At 34.4% G+C, this 22,021-nt stretch overlaps 1 protein-coding gene across 1 annotated transcript; it reads left to right on the top strand.

Moving 5' to 3' along the window:
• The first annotated feature begins 13,031 nt into the window (after window positions 1–13,031).
• On the top strand, window positions 13,032–17,949 carry LOC120215324 (lipoxygenase 6, chloroplastic). Its single transcript, XM_039213039.1, is given in 10 exon segments — window positions 13,032–13,453; window positions 13,636–13,913; window positions 13,995–14,232; window positions 14,337–14,669; window positions 14,774–14,859; window positions 14,952–15,059; window positions 16,251–16,314; window positions 16,317–16,551; window positions 16,695–16,958; window positions 17,031–17,949. Coding segments are annotated over 10 exon segments (2,739 nt in total). The 5' UTR covers window positions 13,032–13,080; the 3' UTR covers window positions 17,791–17,949.
• Window positions 17,950–22,021: the final 4,072 nt, after the last annotated feature.

Genomic DNA, 22,021 nt, shown 5'->3' with positions numbered 1-22,021 from the left:
TTAAAATAAAATTAAAGTACAATAGTAGTGATGATTTTAACAAAATAATTAGATGATCAAAATACAAATACGATCATTGTTGAAGTGACCGAATAGAAAGTTTTACCCTTTTTAACTAGGGAAATATTTTTTTTTCTTTGACCTTTTTCTGTAGATTCTTTATTTGTAATTTTATGTTTTGTCGTTATTAATAAAAATTACCGATAAGATTATATATTATATGTTCTTTGTTTAAGGCAAATTTACTGTTTAAGTTTGTTGGAAGTGATTGTATCATATTTAAAAGTTTATTTGAATTTATTAAAAAAAAGTTTATTTGAATGCTTTTATTTTAAAAGAAAATTAACCTTTATACATTTATACAATTAATATTTTGATCTAAAACTTTAAAATTAGTTTTTATAAATAAAATATTTTAATTTAAAGATTCTTTAAATCCCTTTAGATCTTAAACTCGAATAAATTGGTCCCTATTAAAATGTTTTTTGAATTTTTTCATAACAATACTCTTTCTTTTCCTCAAAACAGATTAGTTTACTCATTTTTAAAATTAAAAAAACTTTAAAGGCTTTTGAACAAAAAATATTTAAACCAATTATACTTTAAAATTGTGAACTAAAATATTCATTTTTCAAATATATAGTGATTAAAATCTCACTTGTTATAGTAAAAAAAAAAATTTTAAATATTGTATAGGAAATAAAATATTTATTTTTACTGTAGGACAAAGATCAACTTTTATATATAACATAACCAAAAATTTGATCTCAATCATGATTGAACGGTAGGTCAAACAGGAACCATGCATCTGTCAAAGTTAATTAATTTTACTATAATAAATACATGACAGTCTCAGCCACATGACTCAACTATCCAACTCCTAGCTGTTTGGCACTCTAAGTTTACAGCTAATAATTTTTTGGTAATAGAAACTAAATATTGTATAATCATATTTTAATTAAAAAAATATGTAGGGTACATGTTTTTGTTTTTATTCAATAATATTATTGATTTTTAATAATTATGTTATCTATTTTAATTTTGATAAACAATGTTATTGCGAAAACTAACTCAACGTGCATATATGTTTTATTTTTAAATGAGATTATTTTAGGGATTTTATAATGAGTTACGTATGCATGTTGGGTTGGTTTTTTAAGAGTTAAAAGTTTTTATTTCACTTAAGATTAATTTAATCTTCATATTTAAAGTGTTTGAAACTAATTTTTGAGGTTTAAGTTTTTCTAAATGAAAATGAAGAGATGAAATTCTCGAAAAATCACCGGTGATCAGTATATTTACCGATATAATATCGGTCAGATTATGTTTTTCGATCTAACACCCGTAGCAGTAAAGCGCGCCCCCTTCCCCGTGTTATACGCTGACATGGGTTATACGTAGGTATAGCGCGGCCCCTGATCCGCGTTATACGCCACGTAGAGGTATAGCGCGGCTCAGGGGTCGCGCTATACCTGGTTATCTTACATGTGGGGTATAGCGCGGTACAGGGGGCGCGCTATACCTTTAATTACCCACCCGTCCACACCCCAATCCTCCCTATAAATACTCCAATCCTCTATCACTTTCATCACACCAAATTCTCTCAATTCTCTCAATTTCTCTCAAATATTCTCTCTGTTTAAGGTATATTTTATAATATTTTTAATATTATGTATTTAATTTATTTAATTATTTTACTTTATTTAATATTTTACTACTATAATTCTTTTGCAGATATATAATGGAAGGCAGTCTACTTCGCTTGGATGGAAATCATATATCTGGACACTTTGCTGATACGGTAACATTTTAACGTTTTAATTTAATTTAAATTATTAGTAATAATTAGTTGATTTATTTAATGCATGATTATTAGAGTAAGAATTAATTTTTGTAATTATTTAGTTTTAGGAGAAGGACCGTGTATTAGATCCTTTTATTAGGAATATTAAGTTAGTGATACCTAGCCGTGACTTGCCGTATTTAGTAGAGGCTGGATTTGGTTACATAGGTAGATATTAGGGTCACTGTAAGATAGAATCAGACCTTATTTCTGCCTTAGTAGAGCAGTGGAGGCCGGAGACCCACACATTCCATCTTCCGTACGGAGAGTGTACGATCACGCTTGAGGATATTTCTATGCATCTGGGGCTTCTGGTGGATGGAGATGTGATATCAGGGATAGCTTCCGGTTCTTGGACTACTTTGTGTCGGGATAATCTAGCACGTGTCCCGGAAAGTTTTATCGGAGGTAGGATACCGTTAAATTGGTTAGATGCCAATTTTCGGGAGTTGAGCGCAGACGCCTCTGAGGATGAGGTTAAGATATATGCACGAGCATGCATATTGCAGTTGATAGGAGGGTTGATGATGCCAGACAAATCACGCAACCTAGTTCACTGCATGTGGTTGCGACATCTTAGCGACTTTCGTCTCGTCGGATCATTCAGTTGGGGCTCGACAGTTTTGGCTTTGTTGTACAGGGAGATGTGTGGAGCCACTAACTACATGCGTAATGCTATCGGCGGATGTCTCCTACTGCTGCAGTCTTGGGCATGGTATCGATTGCCCCTTTTATGTCCCGTTGTGAAGAACCCATTCGTATTTTCACTACTTCTGAGGTAATTATAAAACTGACTTTGTATATTAATAATTGTATACAGCATATAATAAATTTTTTTCCTTGAATAGGTGGTCCACTGATAGGAAAAATCATCAGGAGCTACCTGATGATTTAGAAAAAATTGGGGTGCTAATCGATCAGAAGACTGGCACACGGGTATGAATTTTAATGTTTAAAAATCGATTTTAGATTATAATTATATAATTAGATTATTATTTTGATAAAAATTATATATTATTTGTTTTAGTTTGAATGGGTGCCATATTATACTGATGATGTGAGGGCGGTGATCCCACCTGAGTTGTGGGGTTCATCAGATGTTTGGATGGCGATGGTCCCTCTGATCTGTTATGCGACCGTCGAGTGGCACTCCACTGATCGCGTGCTCGTCAGTTTGGTTGTTTTCAATCAATTCTGGAAGCACCTCACAATATGGACGAGTTGTATAGCTTAGATAGACGCGGCAAGACAGATACAGATTGGCTGGTGAGGCATCATGAGTGGGTCGTGTTGTGGGAGGATCGACAACGGCACCTTCCACGTAGAAAGCCCATTTTTACTGACTTCTTGATGTATGCTAAGGATTATTATGAGTGGTTCAACAGTAACGGGAAACCATTTATACTTCCCGAGGATGCACGAGGGCAGACCTTTCCACGACGTCGACAGAGACGTTCACCGACACAGCACAATCGTCCCCTGACTCGTGGACGGAGAGCAGGTGCTTCCGGTTCATCCTCAGCTGCACTAGCAAGACCTTCACAGCAGCCACCACAACCATTTATGATGCCACAACCATATATGATGCCTCCATCGCCTTTCCATTACTAGATGTCGTCGCCGCTGCCTTCACCTGGTTTTATGACCCCGTCGCTACCACCGTCACAGATGACCCCTCCTAGAGGCTATTATGGGTCTATGTTTGTAGATCCAACTTGAGGTTCATATGCTATATATTTAGCGGGTTCAACCTCATTACCCATGGCCGCAGCACAGACACCTCCTGTACAGTTTTCACACTCAGCGATGTCTGGGTTTTCCCAGTTTTCCTAGGCCAATGGGATAGTCAGTCATACACCTCCAGGGTCCTTATTCTATGAAGGTGCTTCATCGTCATCATTTCCTCATCAACCTAATGTACCTGCTCAGGACGACGACGACGACGACGATGATGACAGCGAGGAGTCAGAACCAGTGATACAAAGAAATCCTCCTCGAGACCGACAGGCACCGCCCTGCGGAACACATTCGCGACGCAAACATCGATAGATTTTTTTATTATATTTGTATTTACTTTATTTTGTTTAATTGTAATTTTTCATTATTTCTCATTTAATACTTACTTTATTTTGTTAAATTTGTTGGACTTTTTTTAAAATATTTCAGTTAATTTTGTTTATTACCATTTAATATCAGTTATTATAATTTGGTTATCATTTACCATTTAATTCTTATTGTAAGTTTTTTGTATTTAAATACCAAATTGTTATTAGTTTGATAAAATTTAATGTTTGTGCTCATTTTTTTAATCTTCATCAGCGATTATCGAATGACATTAACTTGAAGTAAATGCAAATTAAAATACAAGAATTATTATTTGATAAACAAATACATCATTTCCTCATCAATTGTTACTTGATGACAACAGAAGTGGACATGTTTTTCCAGTGTGTCTCGGGTTTCTACAATGGCCACATCTTCTGTCTTGTCTAGATCTTTCTCGAATATCCATATCGCAATGAATTTGATTGGATTTTGGACGACCACGCTCCCTCAATAAACTCAGATTTGGTACAATCGGAAGCCAATCTTGAACCTCATCAGGGTCTTTGTCATTACCTATGGGGGGAAACTCAAATTTGTATACTTTAAAAACTTCAGATAGTTGGTAGACGGGATCCACAAAATGGTTATAGTCTTGACGTGTATGCGAGCAAGCTGTTATCACATGAGAGCATGGATACTTCAGAGCTTGAAAAAACCCGCAGTCGCATTTTCTGTCCCTTAGATTTACTCTTAACGACACAGCTTCAATCCCTTGAAGAGGTCGCAGCAACTCTGTGACACGAAACATTTCATGCCTTCTAGAGAAGCTTGTTACAGACATTCCATTTGATGCAGCAATTTTTTTATGTAGATCTGCAACTAATCTAAGGTGATAGACATGACCGCCTTGCATCCAGGTTTGAGCTTGTCCCCCGAGCTTTGCAAAAAGCGCCCCCAAACGAATATATGTAGTTTTTACCAAAGCCGCTACAGGTAAGTGACGTGCACCCTTTAAGGTTGAATTGATTACCTCAGCCAAGTTGGTCGTCATGTGTCCATATCGATATCCACCATCATATACGTTCGTCCACATTTCTTTATCGATAAGGCTGATGTAATCGTATTCTTCCTCGTTCTTTACCCGCAAATCTTAAAGCATTGATTCAAACGTTCGAGGAAGTAGTTCGTAACCTGATCAAAAAATGTATAACTTACTAACTTGCTTTCTTTGCAAAATTAAATGATCAAAAATGTATAACTACTAACTTGCTTTCACTTACCCATGAGCACAATTAATTGACGCTCATCATTCTTCTATCTTCCATGATAGTCGCAAATGTCGAGACATACCTATGTTGGACAAAGGGTGGTTGCCACATTGGACCCAAGACTCCATTGCTGCTTTGATCCCAGCTCCGCGATATGAAATGACACAAATGTTTTCCCTCGTGATAACATGTGCACGTAAATTTTGGAGGAAGAAAGCCCAAGAATCTGTATCTTCTCCTTCGACAAGAGCAAAAGCATATGGAAGAATGTTGCGATTGCCATCTTAGACAACTGCCAATAATAAAACTTGCTTGTGTTTTCCATACAAGAAAGTCTCATCGATCTGGACCACAAGCTTGCAGTATTTGGCAGCATTAACGCACTGTGGGTAACTCCAAAAAACCCGGTAGAATTGGCTTCGATTACGAAGAACTCGATCATTATGGTATGCATAGGAGGTTTCGAAGTCCACAATTGTCCCAGGATTCAACGTCCGCACCAGCCTAAATCAACCTGGAAGTTCATTGTAAGATGCATCCCATTCGCCATGAAGTTTGACAATGGCATTTTGTTTTGCCAACCAAGCTTTTTTATAGGAGACAGTGTACTCATACTGCGATTGTATAGCTGAAAATCAACACTGCAACAGCTATATGAGAGCTTGCTTTTACCATGCTCATGATGGCTTGGCATATCATTTCAGAGTCCAAGTTGGGATGATCTTGGTTGACCCCTCCAGCACAACATGTGTGAGGACCGTTGTATATTGTTAGTTCTCATATGTTGTTTTTCCTCTTCATTTTCGATATGCGGACCATCTAATTGCATCCGTTTTCGCGTCGGGTACAGTAGCATACATATTTTTTGGTCGTCGATCGATTGACTCTGGACTGAACAGAATTACGGATATTGTAATTTTTGATAGCCATCATCGCTTCTTATTTGCTTGAAAACTCCATGCCTAAAGATAACTCACCATTATTTATTGATGAGTAATATCTATAGTCACCGAGATGAGACATATCCGCAAGTTCTGGCCCGTACATTGCACCATAATCAGCTTCATACATGTGTGAAGGAGGGTCAGTTTGTGTCATATTTCCTGGAACTTCATATACATCATCATCCTCGGAGTTAAATTGCGGTAATTCTGGGTGAATGAATAGTCCGGTCTCAGCACCATCCGCACCAGGCTCACGAAGCGATTCTTCTGGTGGAGATGATGGTTCTTCCATGCGCTCCACATTTAGGTCGAAGAACCTACTACTTGCATGTCTTCCCCTTGAACTAAAAGGAATATCAACATTGATATCGAAAAAGCTCGCAGTCGAATGCCTCCCCCCGGAGCTTGAAGCCATCGTGTCAAATGGAACTGCACAGATTGTTACGTCGATGACATCTCCATATTAACGTCAAAGAAATTTACAGATGAATGTCTTCCCCTTGAACTGGACGCGGTGTTTGCCAAACGAATTGTTCGTAGACCCACCTCATTACATATCGTAAGGAGTTGCGGATGAATGTCTCCCCATTATGGCATTAAAATCATTATACATTACTGTAGTCGGTCTGTCAACTTGATCAACTTGTTCAGCCAGCCCATAGTGGGAGCTTAATGATTGACCCCGAACAGTACGCACTTGAACAAAGTGTGCATACATCTCAATAGCGGCATCTGAATAATTACTTTAAGCTTCAACCATCATTTGAACATCATCATTGTTCGAAAGTTTGAACACTGTATAAGTTAATGGCAACAATGATGTTGGAAATCTGTACTGCAACGACGACATTCTTCTACTACTTCTAACATGAATCTTCCTCGAAATCTTCGTTATCAGCTCCTCAAGAGTTATGTTTCTTTTGAATGATATTTTAACACGCTCATTTGATACGAAACACGTCGGTTTCATCTTCTCGAATTTCACCATCAAATAACAATAGCTGAAAGTCGTGCCATTCTTTGAGTTTAAAAGTACGACAATATTATATCTGTAAAAAATAACTGAAACAAACCTGATTAAATAATTATATATAAACAAAATATACAAATAAATTTTTTACACATCAACGTAATAATTTAAATAATATAATTTATATTATTATCTACACCGCAAAACTATTTCGACGTATGCTCCCGCTTTTCAATTTTACAACATAAAATTAATTGAAAATAGTATATATTTTTTAAAATAATGATAATAAACAATAAGTATAATTAAAAAATTATAACAAAATTACCTTATATCGAAAAATCGTACGAACTTCTAAATTAAATATGAGAAGATTGCCAGAATTATTACTCGTTGACGGAATTGTTGTATTAATTTATAAGTTGAGAGGAGAGATGCGAGGAGATGTGAGAAACTTAACCGGCGGAGGAGGGTATTTATAACCATATAAGGCGCGGTACTTACACCGCGCTATATGTAATTATTCAGATAAATAATATAGCGCGGACCAGGGACCGCGTTAAATATAATTCACCCTACGTGGCGTATAGCGCGACCCCTGATCCGTGCTATACCCCTACGTGGCGTATAGCGCGGATCAGGGGCGCGCTATACACACGTGTAACCCATGTCAGCGTATAGCGCGGTACAGGAGACGCACTATACCCCACGTGGCACCAAATCAGCATATAACGCGATTCAGGGGGCGCGCTTTACTGCTACGGATGTTAGATCGGGAAATATAATCTGACCGGTATTAGATCGATAAATATACTGATTACCGATGATTTTTTAAGAAATACACTAAATGAAGAAGCATAATCGAACTTAATCCACTAAGAACGAATAAGTTTAAAAAATCAAAATTTTTTTTTTAAAAAATAGTTTTTATATTTTTATTTAATTAATGAAGAAATGTCACATGTCATAATCATTGAGTATTTTTTTGATGAACGAAGTAAAAATAAAATTAAACATTAAACATTAATATCTTTTTAAATATTTGATTTACAATTAATCCTATATAAATAAGGACGATAGCTCAATTTATAGATATTTATTTAAAATCTTCTTAATTAATTAATTACGCGTGCATTATATAAATATAACTTTCTGAATTCATTCAAAAACCTTTTAAAAAAATAACATTTATTTTTAGGGTAACCTATATCATTGACCGGAATTGCCCGTCCACCTCAGTTGGTAGAGCGCAAGGCTCTTAACCTTGTGGTTGTGGGATCGAGTCCCATGGTGGGGTACAACCAGGGTTTTTAAACCCTATCTCCAGCTCGGGTAAAAGACCGTTTCGACAATGGTCATTTGACAAGAAAGATATTTTCCCCCTTGATAAGAATGAATCACGTGGGGGGAGAGAGTTATTTGGAAACTCTCTTATTCTTACTTTCTTCTTCCCCCGTGTGCTCAAGCTCAAGCCAAGCAAAGGTGAGTTGTTTGATTATTTGTTGATTTAAAGTTTGAGTTTTGATCATTAGATGATAACTAAGCTTAGAGAAAGCTTAAGTTATCTTAAAATCAAAAGATAAAGGAGTTAGGGAAGATTAAAGATTTAGAGTTCTTGAGTGAAATCTTGAAATAGAGTTTATAATAAGAATTGCAAATTATATTTGACTTGTCATCAACCTAATTAAGGAATATGGAGTATTAGAATTGGATTTAAAACATGTTAAAAATTGGGTATGATTCTTGAAGTTCATAAAGAGGAGAGGATATTAAGGTTAAAGATGAGACAAATGGATATAAATGAGTTTAAGCATGTATATGTAAGTTAAGAACATGAAAGAGGAGGAAACGTGAAGTGTTGAAGCTAAAAAGAGTGAATTTTCGTGCTTAAAATGTGATTACTGGGCAAAGAGTATTGATACCCATTCAATAGGTACCAATACCCTCTTGAACGAAAATCACAGAATGCAATAAGGGTACCGATACCTTAAGGAGTGTATTGATACCCCCTAAAGGAAAAATTGAATATTGATCTATTAAATTTGTTAAAGTTAATAGTATCAAAGTATAAGGTTTAGGCTTCTGATAATTGTCTTGAAAATTATATTTATGTAGATACAGATCCTAAACGAGTTCCGGAGCAATTGACAAGTAGGATTGATTGAGGGAAAGACAAGGAGATATAGGTTAGTTCAATTTAATTTGTACTTATGTTATTGAATAAACATTGGGTTGCGATGAGCCAATGACGAAGTTACTATAGTAAGAAGTGACTCCTAAAATGTTATTTGATTTATAATGCATACATAATGTTATACATGAATGTTTGATACACCATTGGGTATGATTTATGATAAGTCTATTTCCTATGTTTGAATGCATGAGTACATGAAAATGAGTATATGGATATTGAATTATATGAAAATATGATATCAGCTATGTGATATGTCTGACATGTTATATGATATGAGATAGATGGTTACACATATGTGTGGTATGTGACAAAAGAGAATAAATATGTGATCATAAGAGCAATGATATTAATCATAATGATAGTGCCCATGTTATGTGATATGAGAGCTAGGGTATAGTTGGCATGCCAATAGTCGAGGGTTTACCTATGTTCTTCAGGACATATGGAATGTTTACCTATGTTCTTCGGAACATATGGACTGGTTCTTCAAGACATTTATACGAGCTGTGGTGACAGCATATGTGTGCACAACCTCAATGTACTCACATACCTTAAGTTCTCAATAATGTACATGGACAATCCAAAGATATTCATATACCTTAAGTGAATCTGGCATGAGAAAATAACCTCAATGTGTGCACAACCTCAATGTATTCACATACCTTAAGTGAATCTGGCATGAGAAGATAAGTTTTATATGTGCATTACATGATCATATATAATATAGTGTAATAGATATATGCAAGTTGAACTGTCATGATCAAATGGTAAGAGTGCATGTTTCATGAATTCATTATTATTATATTTTATGCCTCACTAAGTCTATGACTTAGCGTGCAAGTGATTTACACGTAGGTACTGAGAAGCAGGAAGATCAAAAATAAATTCAAAGGAACAACATATCTCCGCCCAAAGATCAGATCAGAAGTAAATTACACAGTATGTATTGCTATGTGATAAATATGTTGGCATGTAAACAAAGTCGTTAAATTAAGTATGTATGCTCTGATCGAGTTTTGTAATGTTTTAAACGTATTTATGTAAATGATAGCTTTATATTGATGAAAGTTTAAGTTTTTATGAGTTTTATAGATGTTTGGACGAAATTACTATAGCAGGGTATCGGTACACTGTAGTAGGGTATCGGTACACTGTAGCAGGGTATCGATACCCTTGTAGCATTCTGGAATTTTAGCATCGATACTATTCACGGTACTGTTCAATGTGACATCTCAGACTCGTATCTGGGTCGGATGCGGGTTGGAGGTGTTACATTTGGTCCTAATTGTTTACATATCTTGACACATGGCACAATTCTTGGTTCAAACTAGACAAAACTTTTTTTTTATATATTTTATAATTTAGTGTATAAATATTTAACTTAAAGTAATAATATTTTAAATATCTATAAAAATATTTTATTTTTAACTTAATTTAAAAGTATTTTATTATTATTTTAATTTAAAAACATATATCTTATACTTATTTTAACTTAAAATATATTTTATTCTTATTTTAAATTTTAAAAATATATTTTATTATTATCTTAATTTAAAAATATATTTTAAATTTTACAATAAGAATAAAATATATTTTTAAGTTAACATCAAAATAAATTATATATTTTAAAATTAAAATATTAATTAAGTTAATAGTAAAAATATATTTAATAAGTTAAAATAAAAATAAAATATATTTTTAAAGGTATATAAAATATTATTAATTTAAGTTAAATACACTAAGATACAAAATATATACATTGTCTAATTTAAACCAAGATTTGTATTTTGGCTCAGTGGTTGAGTTTGTGCTTGGTTTTGCTCTCACCCCTGAGTCGAATCCCATTGTCCCATGTTTGCTTTATTTGTTTTCTTTCTATTAAAATAAGTATATCAAATTAAAATAAACTTAATCAGCCAATAAAACGGTATTATATAACACCATTTGATTGGATGATTTAATTTATTTTAAATAAGACTAAATTGAAAGGATATATAAATAATAATGACTATATATGTGATTATATTAAAATAGTTAATTGCCACACCAGCATTACTCTCGATTGTTAACGGTTAATGACTTAATTAATTATAATTAAATAATTAAATGATTTAATTGACAAAATTAAAGTATCAATTGTAAACCGTTATTTTTAACTGATTATTTTTTTTATATTCAGCAAATATATGAAAATGGCATCAACTGCATATTCAATTCTGTCTACAGTTTATCACAAATCCCCATCACGCTTTCTACGCGAGAATTGACCGACACACGGATTGGCTCCCAAACACTTTTAATACATTAAGGGTGCGTTTGGTTCACGGAATATAAGATTACCAGTGGGAATGTAAGATTACCAAGGAATAGCATTACTGGGAATGTTGTATTTTGTGTTTGGTTGGCTTAGCAGGAATGTAAGATTACCGTGTTTGGTTAAAGGAATAAAAGATTATTGGAATGTATATTTGACCAAATTATCCTAATTATATATTTGTGTAATATTACAAGTTGGAAAATTTTATATTTTCTTTAAAAAATTAAATTCATAATATTTATATATTTTTTACAAAATTAAAAATAAAAAAAAGTTTAATGAAAGGGTAAAATTTTATTTAAACCCTTGAACTTTATATAAAATTTTAATTATAGATTTTTTTTTTGTAAATCTAAAATAATTTAAGGATAAATTTGTAATTTAACATTCGTAAAATTTTTATTATTCGATGACAGAATAAATATATTTTTGAAAAAAAATAAAAATTTAAGGGCATTTTAGTCCAAAACGCCGGTAATCCAACAATACCTAAGGAAAGGGAGGTAATAACATTCCCGGTAATATACCCCAAAAAATCCACTATTGGTAATCTTACATTACCGGGAATAGGATTCCCGGGCTAACCAAACGGGGGAATGTGGATTCCATTCCCATGGGAATCCCACATTCCCCAATCCAAACACCCCCTAATTGGATAGTGATTGCACGCACTTAACATCGAGACTCGGCTTGTCTTTTTCACAGAAATCTTTTTAAATGGAAACAATATTTAAAAATAACCCCCTTTGAAAAATCAAACGTAATCGTATTCGTTTAACCAGTTAAGGGTTCACGTGTGTATACATATAAGTACCGTACATACTATTTTGTAAAATATAATTCAATTATATTTAAAATATTTAATTCAAAAAAACTTTGGGCTATTGTAATAGATTAAATTTGAATATGTAATTTATATTCGTAAGTATTTTTTTACGAGGTTTGATTTTGATTTATAATTATCAGTGATCTTTTAGTAGTTTGATAATTTATTGTGATTTATTAACTGATGTAGTTAGATCTGTTTGTATCTTCTACTTAAGTTTTTATATAAATTTTGACATTTTTCTTATATGATCATCTTTTAAGATCTGAAATAGTTAATATTTTGTCTTAATGATTATAAAAAATATTTTAATTATATGTTTAATTTATAATTATGATTGTTAATTTTTATTATAATTTTAAATATTTTTATGTTTAATAAAATTATATGTTACTATTTACATAATGAAATAAATAAATTTCGGGCTAAATTTATCCCGCCACTGATTTTCAGTGTTAATTTATTTTTTGACAAAATTTTCCAGTGTTAATCAAATTAAAATTAAACATATGATTTAATAATTTCGTCTGGTAGGCCCGTGCCAGTGCTACGTACGCACTGACATTGAAAATGGCGTGATGCTTAGTTTGGTGGCAGCATGATTTTCCTCACTTATGTAGAAAAGCACGTTATTTTTGTAAGGATTCAGTTATTGACTATCAACACAAGAACATGCTAGCTCTTAAGCCAACACCTTCGATCAGGTCAACTTTCTCCGGCACCGCCCTCCGCCGTAGTCCACTGCTCAATGGTATTCTGGCGGCGGTCTCGTTTCCCCGGACTACTAGGTCATGGCCCCTGGTTCGTGCCGTCATCAGCGATGACAAGACAGTGGAGTCACCGAAAACGTCATCACTCGAGCAGAAGGACAGTGACGGCTCGGTGTTTTCCGGTTCTTCGGTTAAGGAAGTCAGGGCCGTTGTTACTATAAGGAAGAAGATGAAGGAAAATGTCACGGAGAAGCTTGAGAATCAATGGGAAATGTTGATGAATGGGATCGGTCGGGGGATCTTGATTCAGCTCATCAGTGAAGAGATTGATCCTGGTTGGTTTTTTTTTCATTAATTTCTTCAATTGGAAATAGATATGTAGAGTTGTTAGTGATTGAACTGAAGTTCTTAAGTACTGTTTTCCTTGAGATTCCCCCTTTTTTTGCTAGGAATTTATGCTTTGAATCTCAATTTTTTTCCTCTTATTGACTGAAATTGAAATGATCTGTTTCTACAGTTACGAATTCGGGGAAGAGTGTCGAGACTTTTGTAAGGGGCTGGTTGCCTAAGCCTTTAGAACATGTCCACATACTCGAATACATAGCCGATTTTACGGTCTCGTCCGACTTCGGTAAACCCGGCGCCGTCCTGATCACCAACCTCCATGCCAAGGAATTTCACTTGTTGGAGATTGTGATTCATGGTTTTGATGATGGCCCTATTTTCTTCCCTGCAAATACTTGGATTCATTCTCGGAACTATAATCCGGAGAGTCGAATTATATTCCGAAATCAAGTAAGAACTTCGTGCTCGGTCGCGATGACGTTTTTAGAGTAGGGATTGTTTGTATTCAGTTCTGTATTTGTCATGAAACAGGCATTCTTACCATCACAAACACCATCTGGCCTTAAAGATCAACGAAGGGAAGATTTGCTTAGTATTCGCGGTAATGGGAAAGGCGAGAGAAAGCCTCACGAAAGAATTTACGATTATGATGTCTATAATGATTTAGGTAAACCAGACAAGGATCAAGATCTTGCTAGGCCGGTTTTGGGCGGCGAGGAAAGGCCTTATCCGAGGCGGTGTAGAACCGGCCGGCCGCCTTCGAAGACAGGTATTATACTTGATGTAATCACATGTCACTTTAAGGTTTGAAAATACTTATTTTTCAGTAGTTACATGGAATTTCATGTGCGTTTGATTTGATGATCCATTTAGATCCACTTTGCGAGAGTAGAATCGAAAAGCCCCATCCTGTTTACGTACCTCGGGACGAGGCCTTCGAGGAGATCAAGCAGGACACTTTCTCTGCTGGGAGGTTGAAAGCACTTCTTCACAACCTTGTACCATCGATCGCCGCTACTTTGTCGAGTTCCGATATCCCGTTCACATGCTTTTCGGACATCGATAAGCTGTACATTGACGGGTTCGTCTTGAAAGACGATGAGCGAAGAGAATTAGGCGACAATCTATTCATTGGCAATACGATCAAACGGGTTGTAAGCGTTGGCCAAAAGTTGCTGAAATATGAAATCCCAGCAATTATAAGAAGTATGCTTCATTCATCCCGCATTTAGTTTTTTTGCTCTAAAATAAGATCAAAATGTGGTTAATATCTTAAACTTGCGTTAATGGAGCATTATTTTTGTATCCAGGTGATAGATTTTCATGGTTGCGAGACAATGAATTCGCACGCCAAGCTTTAGCTGGAGTCAATCCAGTGAACATCGAGATTGTGAAGGTTATTTACAAATTTCTTTTCTGTTTTAGGTTAGGATTTAGGTCTGCTGTGTCTTCTTCTTGGAAACCTTTAAAGTTGGTTTAACTTTGCAGGAATTTCCGATTCTTAGCAAGCTAGATCCTGCTATTTATGGCCCTCCAGAATCAGCAATCACAAAGGAATTGATCGAGCAAGAACTTCATGGAATGAGTGTAGATAAGGTATTGTCAATTTATATGCATCACCTTCCTTCTTCCTCCCTATAGAAAACTTGATTCGATTTGAAGAAATTATTTTTTAAAATTTTGAACTATTCGAGTTAACTCGAGTTTTGAGTCAATCTTGAATTTGAAAAGTTCTAATCAACCAAAAAATTAAAAATTTAACCAAGTAATTTGATAGTTTTATAACTTGGTACTAGTTTTCTTATATCTTCAATCTCTCGTTCATTTTAAGTCAATGTTTTTACTAAATTTGAATCACGTACCCCTAAACCATTATAAAATAATATGCATCTTCAATTCCTCTTTTTGACAATAATTTTTTATTTGTTCGATTTAGTGTTTAACTTTACACAATTTTCTCATTTCTTTAATTCCTCTTTAATTTTAAGTCCATTTTTTATCAAATTTGAACCACGTGCTCCTCTACCACTATAGAATACCTATGAAACTTCAATTCATATTTTTAACAATAAATTTACTCATTTTAAAATTTAATCTCTTAACTTTATATTTTATTCAATTTGATCTTTTAACTGCAATGTTTTGTAAATTTTTTCTTTCCAATCATTCATTGACTCCTTTATTCTCCTATAAATATTTATCCTCAAAATACCTTCTTTGAAAATAATATTATAAACGTATTTTATAATTTTAGATTGTATATGATATGTAAAGAATATAAGGAACCAATTCTTATGGATAGATGTTGTTGATAAATTAGAACCAATTCGTATCATAATATTATAAATAATTATAATTAAATTTTGAACAGAAACTCGAATAGCTCGACTATACATGAAAAACATTCAAATACAATTGGAATGATAAATAAGACTCACCAACATTCAAATACAATTGGAATGATAAAATAAGACTCGCCAACTCAATTAACGCAATTTTTTTACTTAATTTGACTCGATCGAATACTCATCCTTATTCATATGTTCACGTACTCGTTTTATGGACATTTTTCTGATGACATTCCCATTAAGTCCCATGTTGCATCGGGCATCTGATAGTTTCTGTATGTTTTGGCTTTGTTTGTCCAACAACAGGTGTACATAGTGAAAATTTTGGGGTGGATGATTAATTCTAACGGAAAACATTAGTCTTTCTTTAATGTATTGATGATTTTCAAAAAGAATTTCAGATTCTCTAAGACTGCTCTCTTCCTATCCGATCTTACAGGCTATCGAGGAAAAAAGATTGTTCATACTTGATTTCCATGACATGCTTTTGCCTTTTATCAAGAGATGAACAACTTACCCGGGAGGAAATCCTATGCCTCCAGGACGGTGTTCTTCTACAGCAAGACCGGTATGCTAACACCGATCGCAATCGAGCTTTCACTTCCTCCCACGGCTTCGTCGTCTCGGAATAAATATGTTTATACTCACGGGCACGATGCTACAAAGCACTGGCTCTGGAAACTGGCAAAAGCTCATGTTTGCGCAAATGATGCCGGCGTCCATCAGCTTGTAAATCACTGGTAAAACGTTAACAGTTTCGAACCTATGTCTAACTCGGGTCATATTAGATTAATGCATAATTTTGTTGCATTCTCCTCGAATACAATGTTATGATGATATGTTCTTTATGATGTGGTGGTGATTCGGATTTCGGGCATTTTAGGTTGCGGACTCATGCTTGCATGGAGCCATACATAATCGCAACTCACCGGCAGCTTAGCTCGATGCACCCTATTTACAAGCTACTTCACCCTCATATGCGTTACACGCTAGAAATTAATGCACTCGCACGACAAAGTTTAATTAACGGAGGTGGGATAATTGAGGCTTCTTTCAGCCCCGGAAAGTATGCCATGGAACTGAGCTCTGCTGCTTATGAGAGTTGGCGGTTCGACAGGGAAGCATTGCCTGCGGATCTCATTCAGAGGTATAGTTCGGTGGTTATGTGTTAAACATTCACCCTTTATTTGAATTTAAGTAGTTGTGGAAAAATTTTCAGGGGGATGGCAGTGGAGGATCCTTCAGCTCCTGGTGGGCTGAAACTCGTGATCGAGGACTACCCTTATGCGGCTGATGGACTGCTGATTTGGTCTGCAATCAAAGAATGGGTACAATCCTATGTGCAACACTTCTATACCGAACCCGATTCGGTCACATCCGATGTTGAACTACAAGCCTGGTGGAGTGAGATCAAGAACAGAGGTCACCATGACAAAAGGAATGAACCCTGGTGGCCTAAACTCACCACCAAAGAAGACTTATCCGGCATACTTACAACAATGATCTGGACTGCGTCAGGCCAGCATGCAGCTATAAACTTCGGACAGTACCCGTTCGGAGGATACATGCCGAACCGTCCCACTCTCATGCGGAAACTTATCCCACAAGAAACCGATCCTGAATTCGAGAAATTCATTCAGAATCCTCAGCGCGTATTTCTATCCTCATTGCCAACACAACTTCAAGCAACCAAAATCATGGCTGTTCAAGACACCTTATCAACTCATTCACCGGATGAAGAATACTTGGGCCAAATGAACCATCTTCATAGGAGCTGGATCAATGATCACAAAGTGTTGGAAATGTTCGACAAATTCGCCGATAAACTCAGGGAAATCGAGGAAACGATAAACAAAAGAAACAAGGATACCCGACTTAAAAACCGAACGGGTGCAGGCGTTCCTCCATACGAACTACTGCTTCCTTCATCAGGCCCTGGCGTAACTGGTCGTGGAATACCCAACAGCATTTCAATCTGATGAATTTTGTTGTTGTAATAATACTAGGTTTCTTCAATTTTATGTTATTATTACTATTACAGTTGATGCACCATTTTCGCTTTGTGTAGAGATCTGAGACATATACTTGTAAATTTGCAATCATAACAACAAAAAACATTTTGGAAGCAAATTCTGATCTGTGCTTATCTCCGTTGTTGTAATTAGTATCTTTGATTTGTATGTTATTGTTTTTTGAATTAATCCCAATTATGCTTATTTTTATTTTTTTTTCATAAGTATTTGTTTTTGTATTTTAATTTAGTTAAATATTTATTAAATAATTTTGTTGAGATTTATACAAATATAATTAATGTATTTTAATTTATAAATATCTCATATTCACATTATATATTAAATCTTCATCTTATTATTTTTGTCTATTCTCATTGTGGTATCAGAGTTTTATAAACTCATTTTACTAGTGTTACGAAAAAAGTCAACGATCCCTTGAATAATAAATAGACAATCTTACAGAGTTATTTTATGTTGAAATTATCCTTAAGTTTGACGATTTTCATTTTTAAAAAATATAAATAAATATTTAATTTTATTTTGAAAAATCGATTATTTAAAATTAGGTATGACGAATCTTTTAAAAAAATAGTTCTTGAGAAATTTTTAAAAGAAAATTCTACCAAATCCAATTTTTCCTAAAAAAAACAACAACAAAAAGATAACAAGAGTAAATTACATATGAAAAGGATTAATATCCTACAACATCCAGAATTAATATCTAAGAATTGAAATTTATTAGTTCGAAGTTAGAATTTAAAATATAATCCTTATACACGAACATTTATTTGAAAAGTGAATCTTGTAATAAAATCTTGATCGACTCGTTTTAAAATGATTTTGTTCACCCGATCCTTTTATATTTAAAATATAATCCTTATACACAAACATTTATTTGAAAATTGAATCTAGTAATAAAATTTTGATCGACTCGTTTTAAAATGATTTTGTTCACCCGATCTTTTTATTTTAAGATGATGTCTTTATTTTTTAAAATAAAAAAAATAACTATAACTATTTGATTAATTGATTAAATTGTTCATCTTTATTCCTCATATTCTCATAATCGTGAGTTCTATATTTATTAAGAACATTTCTATTTCTTTTTCTAAAATTCTCTTCCCTCCCCTCAAAATAAGATTAAGATTAAATTTAAAAATTGTTAAAAAGATCATCTCATATAAGACCCCTATTAAAAGTATATTGTAAATTTCATCCATATTTGTCATTATCAAAAGAATCTCACATTGTATATCATATTTAAAAATTCAATTATTATAATTTATAATCTTTTATAAACAGGGGAGAGTGAATTTCGTGTGTCTTTAAGAGAATGGTGAAATCTCGAAATCTATGAAGGAACACCAAAAGCAAAGACAATTCTCTGGGTCCCTACCGACGCTAGGGTGCAAAGCATGGGGAGCGAACATGATTAGATACCAAGGTAGTCCATGTCGTAAACGATGAGTGTTCAACCTTGGTCAACGCGGATCAGGGCCCAGCTAACACGTGAAACACTCGCCTGGGGAGTACGGTCACAAGATCGAAACTCAAAGGAATTGGGGGGTTTGCACAAGCGATAGAGCATGTGGTTTAATTCGATACAACGCGCAAAACCTTATTGGTCCTTAACATATGAACAACAAAACCTTTCCTTAACGGGATAGTAATGACTTTCATACAGGTGCTGCATGGCTGACGTCAGCTCGTGTCATGAGATGTTTAGTCAAGTTCTAGTGCATTTTCCCCTGGAATATTATTGTTTGGGTACGACCGGACAACTACCGATATCTATTAATATATATTTTTTTATAATGTTGTTTTATTAAATATCTATCTATCTATATATAAACGGATCGGATATTACTTAGATGTGAAACTTTCAGACCACATTAGTTGCGATATTGATCTTACCGGAGGGAACGAAATCTAAGAATATATAGACTTGTAGATACCCTCTATGTAGTCTATCTAGGGTCGGATCCTGCGCCACGTGGTCCTCACTTCAGGTCCCACATTTCTCTTCCTTTGTTTGATTTCCCTCAAATCTCTTGCCCCTTTTGGGTCAGGATCGTATTCAAATAAAAAAAAATTGATCAAACAAAAAATGGATCAAGCCAGGATCTTTGCAGACCTTGGAGTGTACTACCAGGTGTTGATTTCTCTTTTCAAATCAAGGTCTTCTCGAAAGAACCAGAGTTAGCCGAGTAGCTCCAGCAGGGGTTTATTAAAAGCTGAAAAACAGAAGACTACCCCTTTACAAAAAGTCCAGGAAACCAGAAACAGAATACCTAGGTCGCAAGGCAAGGAAGACGCACTTCCACTCACCAACGGGAAGGTAAGTACTTTTATATCGTTTCTTCTGATATCAACAGGGGGGGGGGGTTTATAAATGCACCCGAATGTTCCCCTCACCTCATAAGACTCTTTCTCTTTCCTCCTTGACAATTTTTTATTACTCAAATCCAAAAAATAAATTATGTTACGTCATTAGTCATGTTAGTAACCCAATTCGACACTTCTAAAGCTATCAATCTAGATTATATTTAAAAAAATTAGAAAAGATTTAAGAAAGCTTAAAGAGTTTGCACATCATTATTATTGGGTTTAAATTTGGATATTTTATAATCTTAATGATGTAATATATTTTATGAAACACGCTTTTTGCATGATGCATTTTCAGGCAGCCGAATCCTGGTGGCACCAGTGTATTTGAGTCAATGTTGACCCAAGTGTGCTTTAGCCATACGATCATCTTCCAGTTCAACTTTAATAGGTCTCAACTGTATTTTCGAGTTGAGACCAAGTTCAATTACCGATTCGGAGGAATTATCGTTTCTTATTTTCGGTTTTCGACCTTTTTTCCCTGACATTCTATCAATGTTCAACAATTGATCCTAGTCAAGGGTGTAGACCCTTTAGTCTCCGACATGGGAGCTTTTGACAAATTTTACAGTAATCGTTCCTCTCCCCCCCTACTTTTATAGAGCTTCTTCGCTTCTCTACCAAGTATTTCTGCTTGTTTGGCTAAAACAATAATCGATGTGCACTCTGCAATATCTAAATAGAACAGTAGACAAAAATGCAACTGAGAGAACCCAAGTAAACATTCAATTACACAGAAAACAAGATAGAACTAGAACATTCCACAGCATCATAGTCTTAAAGAGTACCGACCTGCTTCTCAAACATGTATTCATGCAATAACTAGGAAAGCCAATTACATGAGAAAGGATTTCAATAGCATGAAACAATCGAGCCTAAAAATAATTATCCAATTGCGATAATGTCCTGCTAACGTTCGCAACTTATACCAAGGTTGAAGTGAAAATGTAGTGAACCGTACCTGAAAATACACTATAATTTTGCTAGCAATTGACTGTATTAAATTACTAAAACACAAGCATTTATAGCAGTATACAGTCTCAAAAATATGGGAATACTATCAATGCTCCAAACTACGTTATTTGAACTTGGGTGCAAAAGTAAAGATAGGAATGTCAAACATAGGTGTATTCAATTTTCTTTCTTTTTTAAATCCATGTATTTGGAGGGCTTAAGAGATCATACACCGAGGTTATCTAATTGTTATTGGACATGAATACTAAAGGGGAATGAAAAAACAAAGGCCAGAACAAACATAATTTTGGAAGAATTAGATAACCCAAAACCAACCTACAATTATAATATCAGAACCACCGTGATACAATTTGCTCCATAAGTTCTCCTCAATCACCCAGCACTAACCACTGTTGCTCGTTCATAAATCAAAACATGATATTTTCGGCGGGAAGTTTTAGATAGTATGTCGTATATGTCTGGGTGTGAACACACAAAAAATCTCTTTTTTATGCACTAATTTTCCATTCAAATTCCATACTAGAAGCTATCACATAAATCATTCACGCATTGAAAAGAAAACATTGTTTCTACAGCCAAGGTACCATATCAGATTATGCCATTGAACAAAAATATATCAGATTGAATCCAACTATATGAATATGACATACAGAGTAGGAGGTGAGTTAACGTAAGTCAGACATAACTTTATCCCTACATTTCCATAAGTTAATGTGTTGGGAGAAAACACAGCTTTATTTCTTGGTTCATTGATATTAGTGTACTTCATGATAATTTCATATAAAATCAATGCATCTTAAAATGAAAATTACAGGATTCCTTCTCGATTCACTTGCTG

This window comes from Hibiscus syriacus, unplaced genomic scaffold (genome assembly GCF_006381635.1).
Source record: "Hibiscus syriacus cultivar Baekdansim isolate YM2019G1 unplaced genomic scaffold, ASM638163v2 tig00110114_pilon, whole genome shotgun sequence".
Classification (NCBI taxonomy): domain Eukaryota; kingdom Viridiplantae; phylum Streptophyta; class Magnoliopsida; order Malvales; family Malvaceae; genus Hibiscus; species Hibiscus syriacus.
Note: the sequence above shows the minus strand (reverse complement) of the source record. Positions and strands in the feature narration are given on the sequence as shown.